Below are 17,551 nucleotides of genomic sequence, written 5' to 3'. Positions count from 1 at the left end.
AAGTTTACACTTTAAAAAAAACAAGCACCTCCCTGCTCAAAAACTCTTGCTGGCTATATATATATATATATATATATATATATATAGCTATTTGTAAAACATGGCCTCAGCTTTCTGCTCTTCTATAATTGGGCCTCAAACTCTTGTTCTAATGTCATGTCCACACTTCCCTTCTGTTTTCTGGTGGCACAGAGACAGACTGTTCTGGATGAACGTCATGGCGTAGCGGGGGAAAGTGCCCACTCGGGGACTAGGATGCTGGAAAGTCAGGGATGTAAGTCATGGGACCACGGTATCCCAGGCAAGGGGAATGTCACATACAAAAGCACTTGAAGAGGCAGGGCATGTGTGGGTACTGGTATGTTCAGCGTAGCTGGAGTATGACACGAGAATGAGGAAACTTTGGGTGATGGAAGTAGGTTCACTCTTAGTGCAAAGCTCTGAGAATTAAGGCAAACACTTCAGATTCCTTCCCCCTGAGGCAGCTGTAGAGGATTCTAAGCAGGGAATGACATGCTCAGACTGGTTTGTTTGAGATCTGGCTGCATTTCTGGTAGTATCCTTCTAGGTATGAATTAATTTAGGAGTTTAGAGAGCACACTCTTTATTATATCGATACTGTTTTATTGGTTAGATGGGAATGACTATATGTTATCAGAATGTTGCATAAAGGAATCAAATACTTTAATATGTTTGTGTGTGTATGATATAAAGTACACAGACTATTACATGAAAAATCAGATTTTGAATTATCTCATTTTTAATTTATTCTTTTAAGGTCTGACAGCAGCAGCTGCAGCAGCTGCCGCTGCTACCAATGCAGCTATCGCTGAAGCAATGAAGGTGAAAAAAATCAAATTAGAAGCTATGAGCAACTATCATGCCAGTAATAACCAACATGGAGCAGATTCTGAAAATGGGGACATGAATTCAAGTGTTGGTAAGTTTTATATTCACTGAAAGTTATTGCGATCATTTTGCTACCAAATTACTTTCTTTTCCAGACAAATACAAACAAATAAACAAAAAACTATTGCCTACCCATTCAAGAAGTTGGTACTTTTAGCTCTGAAAACAGTGTATATTTTGAATATACCATTTTGCCTCTCTAATAATGTGCAATCTAAGTAAATAATTAACATGATTGTTTTTTATCAGATCAACTTTATGTCTAACTTCTGTAAGCATTCAGTTAACTACTTTCATAACACAAATAAGTTTTCATAATTAGAATTCTAAAGTATTGATTATAGGTCAGGTGACAAAAGAATACAAACGAAACCACACACTTTATTTATTTTTTATTCTTAATGTATTTGTTATGAAATGAGAAATTTGCATTAACAGCAAAACACATAGCTTAATCATTTCATGTGTTGCCAAGAATAAGAATTATGTTGATAATTAATTCTTTCTATATACAACCATTATACATTTCTCTCTTATTAAACATACAACTTTAATGTCTCTTGATTTTTTTTTTCTTTCTTGAGATATAGAGACAGAGATGAAAAGTTTGTAGTCCCTATTTAAACTAAAGGAACAGCTTTTTCTTTGCAGAATTAATTTGGATAATTTGTTTTGTCAAACACAACTTCAAATGTGGGTTAATTTTTTTTTATTGGTATCTTTAGCATGTATGTATTGGTGAGACATGACATTTTATTTTGCCACAGCATTGTATCTTTTCCCTTTAAAATGTAGAAATCATGCTCAAAATATAATTTAACAAGAGAAATTTGGATACTACAAGATCTGTGCAAGATACTATATCCAATATTTTTACAGGGGCACAATGATTCATGGCAATACAGTTACATTTTCTTTTCCATGCATCATTTTAACAGATTAATACTTTCGATGATCAGCAGCTCTCTACTTTCAGTCCACTGGCATTTGGTTAAGGGCGTATGAAGGAATACTGTGAATTTTAGTAATAACTATTCTTGCAACAGTTCCATGGAAACATATGCTAGACATGAATGTTAGAATAAGAAGTAATTTTGAAATACATACACAAAACACAAAATACCACTGCTTCAGAGATGCCAAAGGGTAGCTTCTAATGTTAAAAGGGAAAACACAGAACTTTTCAGCGGAACTACACAAGGGAAATAGAAAAGGAGTGGCAAAAATGGGCTTGATGAGAGTCGGTTCTAAAAAAGGTAATGGCATTTCTGAGAAGGAAGAAAAGATGTGGAAGAGAGCCAGAAGATGTGGCTGTAAAACTGAAAGGGACTAAGGAAACTCTGGTGCCTGAATTTGTCGTGTGCCTTGTGCGAAGATGGAAGGCAGGGGATTGTTTTAGGTCATGGTTTACATACATAAATTTAGGCTTTTAAAAGTTAAACACTATTGAAGTGAAATGAATGATTATAATTCTCCTTTTAGAACTAATAAGCACATATTTTTTTAAAAAAAATAGAAGTCTTTGACTTTGATCCATAAAATAATCCAAAATTAGACACTTTAAAAATCAAGTAATTGGCCACAATAAATTTTAATTATCATTTTCAAACATAATCTGGATTGTTTTTAAATTTTAGAAGAGTAAGCCTTTAATGCATGCTGTTCTTAATCGTTGGCATTGGGAGGAGGGATAAACAAATTAGGCAATTTAATAACATTTAAAGAAAAACATATTAAACATGTTCAAATTTCTTGAGCAGCAGAGAAGTTGACTTCGGAGGAACCAAAAGGCACAAGATGAGAACATGGCTCATATTTGACATAGGTTTACTGTCTGATAGTATAGAATAACATTTGCCTGTTGACCAAATTGTGGTTTCTCTTAGTTATTTGCGTAACTAGGCTATCATAATGACCTAAAGTATGAATTTTCTTTTGTGTTTTCATTTAAATAAATCACTTTTCTTCAATTAAGGTATTTAGTTGGTAGTCTATATTGTTTTTTCAGTTTGGGCACCCACCATCCAACACCAGTTTGAACCAGGAGCAGAAATTTATTTAAACTTTCCTAAAGGGTCTTAATATTTTGAGATTATGTTGACCTTGGTGCTGTTGCTTGCCTCTAAAGTGTGTAGACCATTTAGGTTAGATATCTGTAACTGAGTTGGGAGAAAAAAATGTTATCATTGTCAGTTTTATTCTATTCTCACATGCCACTGTTCTCTTAAGAATTTATGACTTATTATCCTTCCTGAGCACACCCCCTTCCCTCCTTCATTACCTAGAGATCAGGAACATAAAGTTTTGGAGTAGGGTAGGGTGAGGAGGGTATAACGTAATGGTGGGGGTGAGGTTGAGTTCTCACAGATCAAAGAAGTTGATGAATTAGCCGTTGCTTTATATGGCCCTCCTGTTCTTAGATTCTGCGAGCAGTGCCTGCCACTTGGTAAGTGTTCAGTAATTACTTGCTCTGTGAGTTTGGAAAGTTATGTAAAATTTCTGAGCCTAACATTCCACACCTGGAAAATGGCATAAATAATAGTTATCTGCATTGCGAGAATTAAAGGAGATCATATTTGGCAAGTGTTTATTGCCATGTTTGCTTATCACCTTAGTTGGTGACCTGTGTGATTAGTCATTGCTTTTGCGATTGTTATTATTTCTCCAAACTTGCTCCCCTAAAAATTACCTTTTTCTTCTTTGTAAAGCCATCAACTCTTTCCTCCTGTTTTCCTATTCTCTTTGCTAGGTCTTCTTAACCTACAAGCTTGTGAGGAAATTTTGGGGCAGCTGTTATGTCATTTGGATTTTGTTGTATGTTTGATTTTAGCTCACTCTAGGAACACAAAAATAATCATACTACAGTCCCAGCACTCAGAGGCATACAGTTCTGGGTGGGATGGCTAAGTGTGCGGGCAGTCATAACAGGATGTGTTGGATCCTACAGGAGCATCAGTTAGCAGGAGCTGCTTAGGAAGTGGTATTGAGGCATATGAATTCCAGGAGGATTCTCAAGAATCTCAAAGGCCTATATTTCAGAATACAAACTCACTGCTTTCATGCATCTATCAATTGGCTCTTTGAAGTAGCAAAACCCTTCAGAGAGGTGCTACTTAAATGATGTATTGTTGCAACTCAGCTCTGCCCAAATCCAGTGCCATTTTTTGAAGTCAATCCAGGGTTCTTTTTCCTCTTGTATGCATCTGGCGCACGAGTTCTGTCAAATATTTCAGACTTTCCTATGTAGGAACAGTGGTTTTGTTTTGTGTTGTATTGTGTTGTGTTGTTTCCCCCTTGGTTGTAAAGAAACCCTTGTTACCCCAGAAAATAGATTTTGGTTTTGCATGGTTTGGTTTGGTAAGGTGAAGGGATACTTTTATTATAGATGACCCTTTGCAGTTCTTAATATAAATTGTAAAAATTAGCCAGAAAAAAGGTGTTTAAAGAAACCATTGTCATTGATAAATAATTATTGTATATCCCAATTTTACATGGTAACCTTGAGCTCACGTCTTTCCAAAAGAATGATCACTTCAGGAAGAACTGAGGACTTGAGGATAGATCCGAGTGAGGCATCAGCATGCTCAGTAAAATATATGGCCGTGTCGCCATTCTCCCTCATCCACAATCAATTGGATTCTTTTAGTTTAATATTTACTTGCTAAGATGAGATGCTAGTCTGCATGGTGATAAACAGTCTGCTCCTGGCATCTGAAGGTGACCTGTCAGTTCATATGGACAAATCTCCTGCTTACTGAAATGTACAAAATAAATCATTAAAGCAGGCAGGTGCTCATTCCCAGATTTAAATCACCATAGATTTATGATTTGAATTAATGCTTCATTTGGCCATAGAAATAGATGCTGAGACAAATGATATGCACTGGTTGGGGTTTCCATACTGTAGCCATCCTGATATTGATTACTGAGATGTCTTTGCAATCTCTTGTTTATATCAAGTACTATCTTGTGACAGGTTGGCTGATATGAGCTACATTGCAGATAAGAAGGAAAAATATCCTGGATTCTTTTTAGTGGCAACACTATCCACAACATACAGGCCAGATAAATTGCTATTTTTTTGCTTTAAGAACTGATCTACATAACCAGCTTAAAAAAATGCTGCTTGGAAATTGGGACGGGGATAATGGAAAGGCAGAATTTAAAACCGGTGAACCCAAGGTCAATTCCATAGTATCTATAGCTGTGTTTCTGTCTGCTTTTCTTTTCTTTCTTTCTTTTTTTTCTTTTCTTTTTTTGGCATCATGCACATTTTTGAGGATACTAAATTAATCACAATCGATTTAATCTAAATAAAGGAAACTTAATTTTCCTTCTAGTTTTGAAATGCTATATAAATATTGACATAGTGAGCATCTCTTAATAGTTTCTGTGTTGTTTAAATACTTGCTAAACCTAATGTCTTACTCCCTTAACTAATGACAACATAGGAAACGACTCTTTAAAGATAAATACATTAAATATTATTCCCAAGTGCAAGACTTTGTGGACTGTAATTTACCAAGAGGCAGGAAAAGACTGCATTTTCACTTCTCTTAACATCTTATTTAAGGAAAACACTATGTACACAGTTTAAAGAATGCTCGGAGGATTTAAGAGGGACCTTTCCACTAGCTAATATCTGACTCACAGAACTGGTAAACAGCTATCAACAATAGTAGATTGCTTGCTTAGTAGGAAATGAGTTCATATCTATTCAAAATGTGATCTCAAAACAGATGTCCCAAGAAAATCTTATTGTTTAAACTGTAGTCGTAACCCCCAACTGCTGTTATTTCTTTAAGGAAGTGAAGTAATCTTGAGACTTCAGTCTTTTCTGTTTCTGAACACCGTGGAACATAAGCAAGAGTCCACCGGTGCAGTGATCCACAAACCTGAACACATCGCATATGCCTGCTGTGTAGGATTCTTTTTCCTTTTCTCAAACTTGCAATCGCTCCAAGGAGGTAGAGGTTTTAAGTAAAAACAAGGACTTGGGATGAACAGCTGTGCTCTTCAATTGTATTCCTTAGTCCTCACTTCTGTCCATCAACCAACAAAACAAAACAAATGAAAAGGAAAAAAAAAAAAAGCCAAGCAGATAGGGAGATAAAATTATCTTTCCTGGCTGGCCATCCCCTTATCTTTATTTATTTATTTTTTTAAACCATTCCCGCAGAAATAGAATAGTTTACACTGTAGTCATTTCCTTTCTTCTAACTTGTGTGTCTATTTGGAAGGAAAAAAATAATTTCGTGATTTCAGGAAAAAGTCTTGGAGACCTTGAGAAAGCAAATAAAAGGAAACTGAGAACACAGGCCACCAAGCAGAGCTCTGCAGTTGCACACTGGATTCTGTGCCTTGGCAATGTTAATAAACCTCAAATCCTTCCTATAATTAGATGAGGGAATTGCTTATATTTTCAAACAGATGATGCTGCTATAATGAAACGATTGACAGGGAATTTAAGAGTGTCTACAGTAGTCATTTGGTTTCTGTTATAAAAAAAAAAAGTTTAAAAGAAGATTGGCTTTAGACATAGGTCCTGAGAGAGGTAGTAATTTACATAGCATGCTATGACAGGTGTCTTTGTATAGTAAGGAACGAAAATGGAAGACTGGAGAAATGATGGGCAGGTATAGCAATTTTTTGGGGTGGGGGTGTCCTATGCTTATTCTGCTTAGGTTCTTTAAAAGGGGCCGAGACTCAAGAGATGGATCCGGATTGAGTGCACAGCTGTAACTGCTGATGAGCTAATTGCGCCTTATCTCTCAGCCCCATTCATCTTCATTTTTTACCAATTACTGAGAATTATCTGTGTTCTCAGTTGGATATGAGAGTTAATCCTTTTTGGTTAAGCTGGCAGTACTGTGAGCAGATTCCAAATCGGAGGGTGAAAAAGCCAAAGCAAGCTTGCTCTAAAAATGTCTCCAGTTCAATTACAGTATCACTGATTCATAAGAAATTTGCCATTGTTTAACAGATTAAATATGGAAAGTTTTTTTCTTTAACTTTCTTAATGTTTCTCTGTCTCACAATGATTTTTAAGATCCCTCTTCCTGTCTGATGAGTAACATTTTAACAACATTAACAGTAAAATTTAACAATATTAACAGCCAGCGTCTTGTAAACATGGTAACATACAAGACTACCATAAAAGGCCAGAAAGATTCTGACACATGCAATGAGAAATATTTTAGAACTGATAGCTGTCAATTTAGAAATAAACACTTTTAATGGATGCTTTTGCTTTCTGTGGCTCACATATGGTGAGGAAAGTATGTCCAAACATAAACCTTTTCACAAATGTCACATTAGTGGAATTTTAATGGAAGGGCCACATAAGCATCTCTTAAAAGTGTAGGAACTGTCATGGTTTGTAATGCAATTGATTGTGAATAAGCCATATGCTTCATATCATTCCCTATGCAAAAGATGTCTTCATATCCTGACATTTCAAACACAATTGCTTACCCCAACATTAAAAAACTAAAAACTGATAAGCTACTCTTTCCAAAATTTTAGTGCTTTTTTAAGTGTTTAATATTTCTGGCAGTTTTTCTTCATGTTTTAAATAAGTAACCTAATGTGAACATATAAAGATTAAACAGCTAATTTAAAACAAAATTATCAAAAAAAAATCATTTTTGTGTTAAAATTGGAGCATCTTATTATATGTATGACCAAGATAAGTCCTTCTAGATGGATCTACAAACTGAAATGGGAGAGCAGAGAGCAAAATATGTCAGAAATTTAGTTCTAGTCATCATGTAGCTAATAAATAAAAGCTACATAAATAAGTCTCTTAATTTCTCAGGTTTCTAACTTAGTAAATAAGGAGTTTGATACCCGATTATCCTCTTGGCTCTAAAATTCTTTGACTTTTGAAACCTCAAAAGTCAAAAGAAGATGAAAGGCAAGAAGGTATTTTTTACAATAATTTGTAAGATAAAATGCAAACCTGAAGCAACCTAACTGCCCCAAACAGGGCATTATTAAGTGTATTGTAATGTATAATTTTACATATTATGTAACCATTACATATGATGTATAAGGGTGGAAATATTCTGAATATAAGAAAAGAAGATGACATAGAATTTTACACCTCATCCTATATAGCCATTTCATTAGAGTTTGGAAGGAACTGGACACGAGTTAACATTCTTACTTTATTGTGGAAAATTATGAATATGTATTTTTAAAAAGTTAACATTGCTTCAAATTAAAATATTTTAAGGTAACACATGAGTGTGTTAATAACTGGTCATTTTATTAAGCTCTTTATCATGATTTTCTATGAAGTAGATGGCATCAGTTTGCATTTTCTCTCATAATATGTTTTTTATTTTTAGTGGTTAAAAAAGGATAGAAACACCAGTGATCATAACAGAGGACTATGGAAAAATGCATTTCTATATTAAAAAGAACACCTTTCTCATTTTAAAATATTTGAACATACATTTCTAAATCCATTTCTATATGTTGATAACATCATTAGTGTATAATTGGTCACATGTACTGGTTTCCTATATGAATTATTAAATGCATTGTATGGTATAGCTAGGCGGAATGTAGAGAATATTTCCATGTTTTATGTAGTGTCTGTTTTCATTTTTATGAAGTTTTTTATTTATATGGATAGTTGGAGAACATAACTGGAAAATATTAACCCAGTGCTTTTTATTTTGTTTTAATATTGCTTATTCCAATGACAGGATAATGAAGTAAACCTGGGATTTCAAACATTTCATACTTAGAATGTAAGTTAAATGACTTTATTTGGTGTATCCTTGTCTAATCACAAAACATGAGGAAATATTAGACATACCCCGTTGTTATATGGATATATGGTAGACTGTCACATTCTAGGAGATCGAGTGCATTTGTGACAGCCTTGGAAATAGTTTTCATCAAGGAAAGCGCTAAAAATGATCTTTGTCAACCTACATCAACATGCTTTATTATTTATATAAGCTTAAAAGTATAGTGGGAGCTAACATTTCAGTTTAAAATGATGCCAGGACTTATTCAACCCTTTTAATATCAGATAACTTATTTTATTAATTAATATGATCATCCTTTTGTTTTATATTTTAACTTCCTATGGTTGACGATATATGATTAAAATAAATCCTCAAATTTGTGTTCTATAAATTAGTAGGTTTTGGTGTTATACATTTCCCAATATCTCAGGATGTCCTAATGTTAGAAAATGTTATTCCTTTGAGATGTTTCTAGTGTGTTCATGGTCCTACATTATGGTGAATATGAGACCACAGGTTTAAGTCTGAGTCCAGTGCCTCTGTCACCAGACCTAGCGTTTCACATTCGTGTGACTGTGATTCTTCCCTAAGTTGTCCAACTATCCAAAATTGTACAAAGCCATTTGAATGAATGATGGCATGTCAAAATGAATACAGAATAGAATAACTAAATACTAACAAGTAAATAATGTAGTAGTTGACATGGATGTGTACAATGTCAATTCACTGATGATGAAATAAAGTGGTATACATAATCTTGCAGACTCTCGATGTCCCCGGCCCCTCAAGAAACGAACCTGGATTATTTGGAAGATAGGAAAGAATGGAGGATTTAAATATGGTTTCCTTTAACAGCAGGTCATAATGGAAATACAGACCCTTACATTCAGTGCTGAGAGAATTACCAGTTTGATAATGATTAGGAATGTTGTTATTAAAACAGTATGTGCAGTTCATTTTCAACAGTTTTGAATTAGAGTCTGCACTAATGAAACGGATACGGTTTCCTTCACAAAGGGCAGATCTGTTAGTTAATATCGCTGCAGCAGTGCCTCCCAGACCATGCCTTTAGCTCTATTTGTATTTCACAGCATGATAAGCAAAGAGTGTTGATTTTCAAGGATCCTGCTGATGAAAGGTAATGGCATTATTACATCTTTATCTCAAAAGCAGAACTGAGTGGTAAATGATTTTTTTTTTCTCTGTTGCACAAAAGATTTCTTGGTTAGAAAGCCTTTCTTTATTTCTTTACATCATTTTAGTCTTGGAAATGATATGTTATTATTTAATGTCTGCACAGCAAGCTTGAAAGCACCTAATAGCGAATGGATTCAAAGTGAAGTACCTCCTGCTCACAGATATGGATCTTCTCAGTCACACGCTGTACCAGCTGTCATCCCAGCCATACTGCTGTGATTTAATTAGTCTGTTTATGTCCTTTCTAATAATATTTCCATCTCTATGAAAGGGCAAATGCGACAGGGACTTTTTTGCTTTCTGGTTCTGCAGACTGAAGAATGTGGCCTACATCTGATATGTGGGGACACGGGGTTGAAGCACCATTCCTGTCACTTCAAGCTGTTGATAAATTGTTCAGCCAAGAAGTATACTTACTTCCTTGGGGTCATTTATAGTCTGGGAGTAATAATCTGCATAGGGACAAAGAGAGGATACATTTGTGTATGTGTGTATGTGTGTATCCAGTCATATCTGCATATGTGGGTATTTTAAAGTGAAAACAATGTATAAGAAAAGGTTAACTCAGTGTTTTTTATCAACACTGTGCGTGTCTTTATGGCACATATTTAAGTCTTTTATCAACTGATTTCCTACAAAATTACAGCATTTCAGGAATTCTCAGAAAAGCTTTTCAGTTTCTAAATGAAAATTCACACTGTAGTCATCTGGAAGTTTATCTGGGCCACTGCATATGTTGGTGTTTTTTGGGGGAAATCTCTGTTTTATAGAAGATATTACATTTCAGAGTTTCCAGGGAAAGAAGACTTTACCATCTTCAGAAAATATTTAGTCATTATATTTTTACTTAAACTTCTCCCCAGAAAGTACATTTAACTTAAAAAGATGCCTTATACCCAAAACAAACTATATGCACAATTATATAAAAATATATAGATTTAAGAACAAATATAAAAGTGATATGACTTTATTGAGTATAAGGTAGTGATTAATAGTTTATACTCAGGCACTCTGCCATTTGAGTGATTCAGGGCTACTTTAAAACCCAACGGCTTTGTGAACATTCTGGATTCTGCTTTAGGATTCTATGACCCTCTAATACTTCATGAGACACAGATCCACATAACAGAGATGGGAAGAAAACAACAACAACAAAAGATTTCTGAAACCAATTCCAATTTGGTTTAATATTATTCATGTTTGTCTTAGGGGGAAAAACAGTCTATTATCATTTAGAAATAATATGTTAACGGTTCTATGTGTTTTAGTGCTCTGTGGAAATAGACTGCTTTTTTCTTCATTTCTCTGTAATTTTATCTAAGGGCAAAAAAGTGTTACAAGGTCTCTGAGCTATCTTCTTTCTGGATTATCTTGCGTTTGCTTGTATGTTTCTGTTTTTCTTCTCTCATCCTTTAATTTGGATAATCCAACTACATGTCATAGAGTGGGACTTGTAAAAACAATGGGTATATTGACAATATAATTCTAGTATTCACTTTATGTAAAAATAGCATGCTTAACAAATGCTAATTTTATCAAGGGGGTCAAATGATTTTAAAATGATTTCCTTTAGCAACCTAAATGTTAGTCTCCTACAGTTGCCAGTTTTAAAGCACACATGCATGTGTTTAGTTTCTTCTTATTCTTTTATATACCTACCACTGTTCAAACCTGTGCATACACCAGGAAAATAGATCAGATTCTAGAATCTTTTAAAATAATATATCAAAATGAGCATCAAGATTATAAATGTTCTTATTTCTGTTAGTAAATGATGGCAGTACTTTTAACTTTTTAGATTCCTCTTCTTGATAATATGTGACGTTAGCAATTAAATAGCTAGATATCACACACACACACACACACACACACACTTGTATCTCTATATTGCAGTTTCCTAGAAGCTCTAATTAACTTAATACAATTCTAAACTGAATTTACTAAATATATTTATTTTTGTAATTATTAAATGCAGAAATATTTATTTAGCTGTCTTTCCACTGAGGTATAATTTCACCATTTATATTTGCTATACTGTCTAAACTAGATGTTAATGATTAAGTTATCTTGACATGAACCACTTTAATGCTTTGAAAAAACTCACCACGAAGCATTTGACAGTATTTTTTTTATTAATTGGATAAATGAATTGTGAGATGTGTGATTGCATGATGATGTACTCATTTAGTTGTTGCTTTTTGCTTTTACTAATCTCTGTCATATTGGATTTGTAAATGGAATGAAGTGACCTTTGAAACTGTGATGGAAATGAAGAGATAAACACAACTTGAAAGGACAAACCAATTAATATCAATGTGTTTGTTACACATACATGAGGAATTTTAATCCTTTGCTCTCTACAGTAAATATGTGACTCATTCGTTGAGTAAAGACGCATAGTTTTTGTTACTTTCAGATTTTAATCTTATTTTTTCCTAAAATATATAAATTTGTATGGCATAATTGTATATATAACATACAATTAGGTTGTTTTTAGTATATGAAAGAATTGGTACTACCTTAAAAGTTTTGACAGTATCCCCTTTTAATAAGAAAATAGCTATATTACACACATATTCAATCATATATGTACATAAGGTATTCATCAACTGTCCTATATTTTTAATTATAATTTTGATTATAGTAAATTCTTGAATAGACCTCTCTTTTCTAAAGTCACACTCATAACCGATTGTCTGCCATTGTCCGTAGAATACTTTCTAAAAATCCTGATACAGGAATCATAAATAAAGCACATCTTATTTTAACTTGTTGACCTGTAATGTTAAAAAATATTTTTCAAAATCAATAACTATACTTGAGCATGCTTTAAAAATAAAATCTGAGTAGGCGTTTATGCTGTTTTCTTACCGAGTACTTTCTCCCTTTGCTTTCCTATTTTTCACCTTTAATAACAAACAAAAAAAAACCCGAAAAGACAAGCCAATTCTGCTGTCGTGTAAATTTTAGAACACTTGTACATTCTATCCTCCTTAATTGCTTAATAATTATAGAATATAGTCAATTTAATATACAGGTTTTGAAATATTGCCACTGATGCACAACAAGGAAAAAAGTAATATAAGCTTGACATTTTAAAACACCAGTATTGAAAGACTTTCAATTCTAATTGATTTTTAAAAGAGTTCCCTGGAAAAGTGAGTTCAGAAATGTTTATAACGGCTCTGGCAACATTCCAAAATGTTTACCACAAAGTGTAACTCAGCAATTTCTGAGTTCTCTCATCAACTAAGAAAGATGTATTCCATAATTGGCTGAACTAATGTTGATATTAACCCCCCCATGTAGACATAACTTTTTTAAAGATACGATTTCTCAAAATGATTATTTCAAAATAAGAAGTGTTTTTATTTTTACGAGAGAGAAATTCTTAACACGAAAGTTAGGGATGAGCAAAGGATATGAATCTTTCATTTTTTTCTAAAATATATTTTCTCACCCCTTCATTGTATTTTTAAATCTATGACCTTCAAAACTTTGGTAAAACTGACAGAAAGATGATTTTTTAGCTATGTTAATATCATAGCCTTCCTTATAGTGGATTGTAGGTGCGAAAAACCTCATCAAACAGCCAAAAAATATTAATGGATATGATATCTATTCTATTTTAACAAGCAAGCAGACCAAAATATATGTAGCATTTACCACAAATAATTACTTTAAAAGGCTACTGCTAAGTATTTCAGGAAAAAAAATGATTCTGTTCACTAGCTGTTTGTCAGTTCCTGTACATTTTTTATTATTGATTACTTTTGAATATATAGCTCCATGATTGAAAATATTGCTGGTAATATCTTCTCTTTACAGTGCTGCACCTACTTCCTATGATTGATAAGAGATAAATTTACACAGAAATGAATATACAAGATTATTTAAATCTGCACTGTCTCATAATATTAATTTTGCACTGTGATGTTTCTTTGAAACTAAGTCACATAGTAGTTGGCAACTTTGTAACTATTTTAGTCTTCTGAGTCTGTCTCGGATATGATGCAGCACAATGAAGGTGATATTTCAATGTATGATCAGCCAGAATGAGTCATTTGTTTGTAAGCATTTCTGACTAAGATGAAGACTGTAACCTAATTGTATAACATCTACTTATTACCCCTGGAATATGGAGTGATTTGTGGTTTTAAATGTCCCTATCATAAACTCGTGCAGTGCAGGCACCGTTACCTGTAGTCAATAACCAGGAATTCTGATTAGTTGGATATACATCACTAATGTTGAGAAATAAAGGTGACAAAACAATGAATAAAAAAGAAACAACTGATAAAAACAGGTAAGGAAGTCAACCTGTAGACTGTGTTCCCTAATTTGTCAAAACAATTTATTTTATTACCGAATACAAGTTGTACCTAAGAAATAGATTTTCATGAAAATATTCTCCCTCAATATCAAATTCATGTCTGTTTGTCTCCAAATTAGAACTCTAAACTGTATTAGAAATAGACGTTTAAATGTCATTATAGTCTCTAATTATATTAATATATATATGTATATATACATATAATATATATGTACATATATAATATATATATGTACATATATATATATTTGCTTTTAAAATATTCAGAACCTAATGCCCTATTCCTCCCTACTTTTAGATTTAAACAGAACAACAACAACAAAAAAATCCCGGACATAATACAGTTGGACAGCATTTTTCATTTTCTTATAACCACAGGTAGTCTCTCAGTGTTGTAATATTTGACCCCAAATTCTAAGATACATGTATACCTAATTTTCATATTTCCATCTTTCCACTGGTATGCCAGTTTTCTTTTCTGTTAATCCTCGACTCTTCCAAACTTTGCTAGTACTCTATAATACTGCTGTTCCCTAACGAAGTCATTAGCAGGGTGTTCTGGTAAAAGGAGACTAGAGGAGAGGAGGGGAGGGAAGGAAGGGGCAGAGGAGAGGCGAGAGAATGAATGAATAAGAACATGTAAGTGAAAATAGAGGCAGCACAATTTGAAGCATCACAACGTTGTGGTTCAGTGTTGCGAGCAGAAAATCTGGTGTAAAGCATGTGTCTGTTTGTTACTACTCTTCTTATGGCATTTTTTGTACCTTAGCCTTTCTGTGCCTCAGATTCCTCATCTATATGATAGGTATAATAATTATGAACATTTTACAGGGCTCTTTGGGGTAGTTTGGGTTAAATTAGTTCTCAGAACAACCTGACACACTGTAAGAATTAAATTTTATTAAACAGAAAATACTAATAAATTAATAAAAAGTACACACACATACATACTCATAAATATCTCTTAAAAAGTTGGAAGTTTCCAGTATCCCCAATCTCTCAACATTATTTGAAACCATATATATTTCCTTCTCTGCGTGACTTATTTATTCAGAATCTTCACTAGTTGATCCTGATGGATTACTTATCTAAAGGGTGTTTTATTGGTTATTTGCTGCAGCCCGAGCCTAGTGTCATGCTCAGGAAATATGCTTCTAGATTTAGATTATATTGCTACTTTCTTTTTTTTTTTAAGTATATACACATTGGAAGAGTAAAGAAGTCGTCAATTATTTCATTGGCACATTTTTTTAGAAACCAACAATCAGCCCGCAAACTTTTAATTGAAAAGTTTTATCTCATTTCATGTTATCAGACAAAATATGTACTCCAACTCTAAAAACAGACATTACTTTATTCAGTGCACATAAGACTTCCTTTAATTAGCCCTTAATCAGCTTGGTTTAACTGGGATTTACGGAAGAACAGTGGTCATTAACATTAGCCAGATTAAGACTGTGTTAATTACTATTGATAGATAAAATAACGTGCAAAAATGGTTTGAATTACTTCTGTACTTATGGATTGAAAACAAGATTGAAGCTTTTAAATGGAAGCTATATTTTATTTATACTTTAAAATGGAATATTGACGTCTATACATGCATAACAAGACACATGATTTCATGGTTTTACAGCTTCTTTAGATTTACCATGGTTAAGGGATAATCATAAAATATAATTGTAGACAATTTTCTGAGATTTATGTATGGAAAATTTACATTTACTTTTATGACTTATGGTATGTGGTTTTAGTTAGAAGCAGATAATTATACATTATCTTCAAATGACTTAGTTACTTCCTTTTCAGTAACTGATAGATCCAAATTATTTCTACTGTGTTGAAGGGATTTTTTTAGAATTGTGGCATTTTTATATTAATGCTGTACTTTATTGTTGATGGCTACCTTTTGTATCTATTTTTCTTCTAATATTTGGGGTTAATAATAACTGAAGTTTAGCTAAGTTTTTTTTTTTTTTTTTTTTCCTCCCTTCCATGCATCAGTTCTTGGGCATTTTATTAAGTGAAGGTATTTCTCAGGATACCTCAATTAGTTTTTGTGTCACCCATCATCATATCCTTTTTCTTGTAACTGCTCGTGTAGAGTAGTGTATATCTATACACTGGGGGTACAAAAAATGTACACAAGTGGACACTTTGGTCAATGTTGCTCAGCAATAGTTCACTGTGTTCAGAAGTAGCTGGACGCTGATGGTAACAACTTTGAGTACCTCTTGTAATGGCAGATGTCAAACGTGAGTTGTATTCATCTTTTGTTATTGGTATATATTGAGTAGTACAATTTTAATTTTTTAAAATGTGTATACATTTTTTGGCACCCTCTGTATATATTGATATTGATAGATATGGATATAGATATTAATATAGATATAGATATAGATAATGTTACTCAGGCAGGAATTCATCTAGTTTTTATTTTACAGAAAATTATGCAATCCAATAATTAAATTTTAAAAATTGTTTGATTGTTAACATCATACCCTTCCTCTAAATAATTTAGATTACCCTCTTCCATTTAAAGATCCATAACAAGAAATTTAGTATGGTCCAAGGCAAAATGAATTATAAATAAATACAATCTTATGCCCCAACATGGACTCTGATTTTGGTCAGTCTTTCCCCAAATTCAGTAAACAGCAACCTTTTTAATTTAACTGTTTTTAAACTCACATGCTTAATCTAGCGAATTTGGAATCGTTCTTGAAGTGTCTCTCTTATCCTGTATTGCATCTACTCTGATATATAATGCGTCAGTATGTCTGTTTACTCTTCTTCCAAATCATATCTAGGATTCATGTTTCTCTCTCCACTGCATCCACTACTGAAGTGGTAAACCGAGTTAGCACCTCCTACACGGGCCACTGTGATAACTTCTAATCCAGTCTTTTGATTTCATTCTTTGTCTTTTATAATAATATCTCCTTATAACACCTACTATGGTGATTATAAATTGTAAATCAGATAATGACATTGCCTTTTTAAAAGCTTTCTATGGCTTTATATTGTATTTGGAAGGGGAAAAAAACAAAAAAACAAAAAACAAAAACTCACCTTGCTTTGCATGGTCTTAAAGACTCTACATAATAAGGAATGTACTTTACGTATATCCTCTCTCAAAACTCTTCTGGGCTAGTCTTCCCCTTTCATTCTTTTTCTTATTTACACACTGGCCTTTCTTTAGTTCCTCAAACATTCTACATATGTACGTGTCTTCCCCTACGTCTTCTTAAATTCGGCCAATGGGAGTCTCTTCTCTTTGTTCTTGACTTCCCTACTTCCTACTCATTGTCCAGCCAGTGTTTAAATGTCCTTCCCTGAATGCTAAATT

The 17,551-nt window shown here is 33.3% G+C and overlaps 1 protein-coding gene across 1 annotated transcript in view; it reads left to right on the top strand.

The window, feature by feature from the left end:
• The window catches only part of DACH1 (dachshund family transcription factor 1), a 402,483-nt gene that overhangs the window by 214,542 nt on the left and 170,390 nt on the right, over positions 1–17,551 (top strand). The window contains 1 exon segment of the mRNA XM_033105102.1: positions 779–940. Coding sequence (XP_032960993.1) covers positions 779–940 — 162 coding nt within the window.

Source organism: Rhinolophus ferrumequinum, chromosome 4 (assembly GCF_004115265.2).
Source record: "Rhinolophus ferrumequinum isolate MPI-CBG mRhiFer1 chromosome 4, mRhiFer1_v1.p, whole genome shotgun sequence".
Classification (NCBI taxonomy): Eukaryota; Metazoa; Chordata; class Mammalia; order Chiroptera; family Rhinolophidae; genus Rhinolophus; species Rhinolophus ferrumequinum.
The sequence above is the reverse complement of the archived record's forward strand: the minus strand, read 5'-3'. Positions and strand labels throughout refer to the sequence as shown.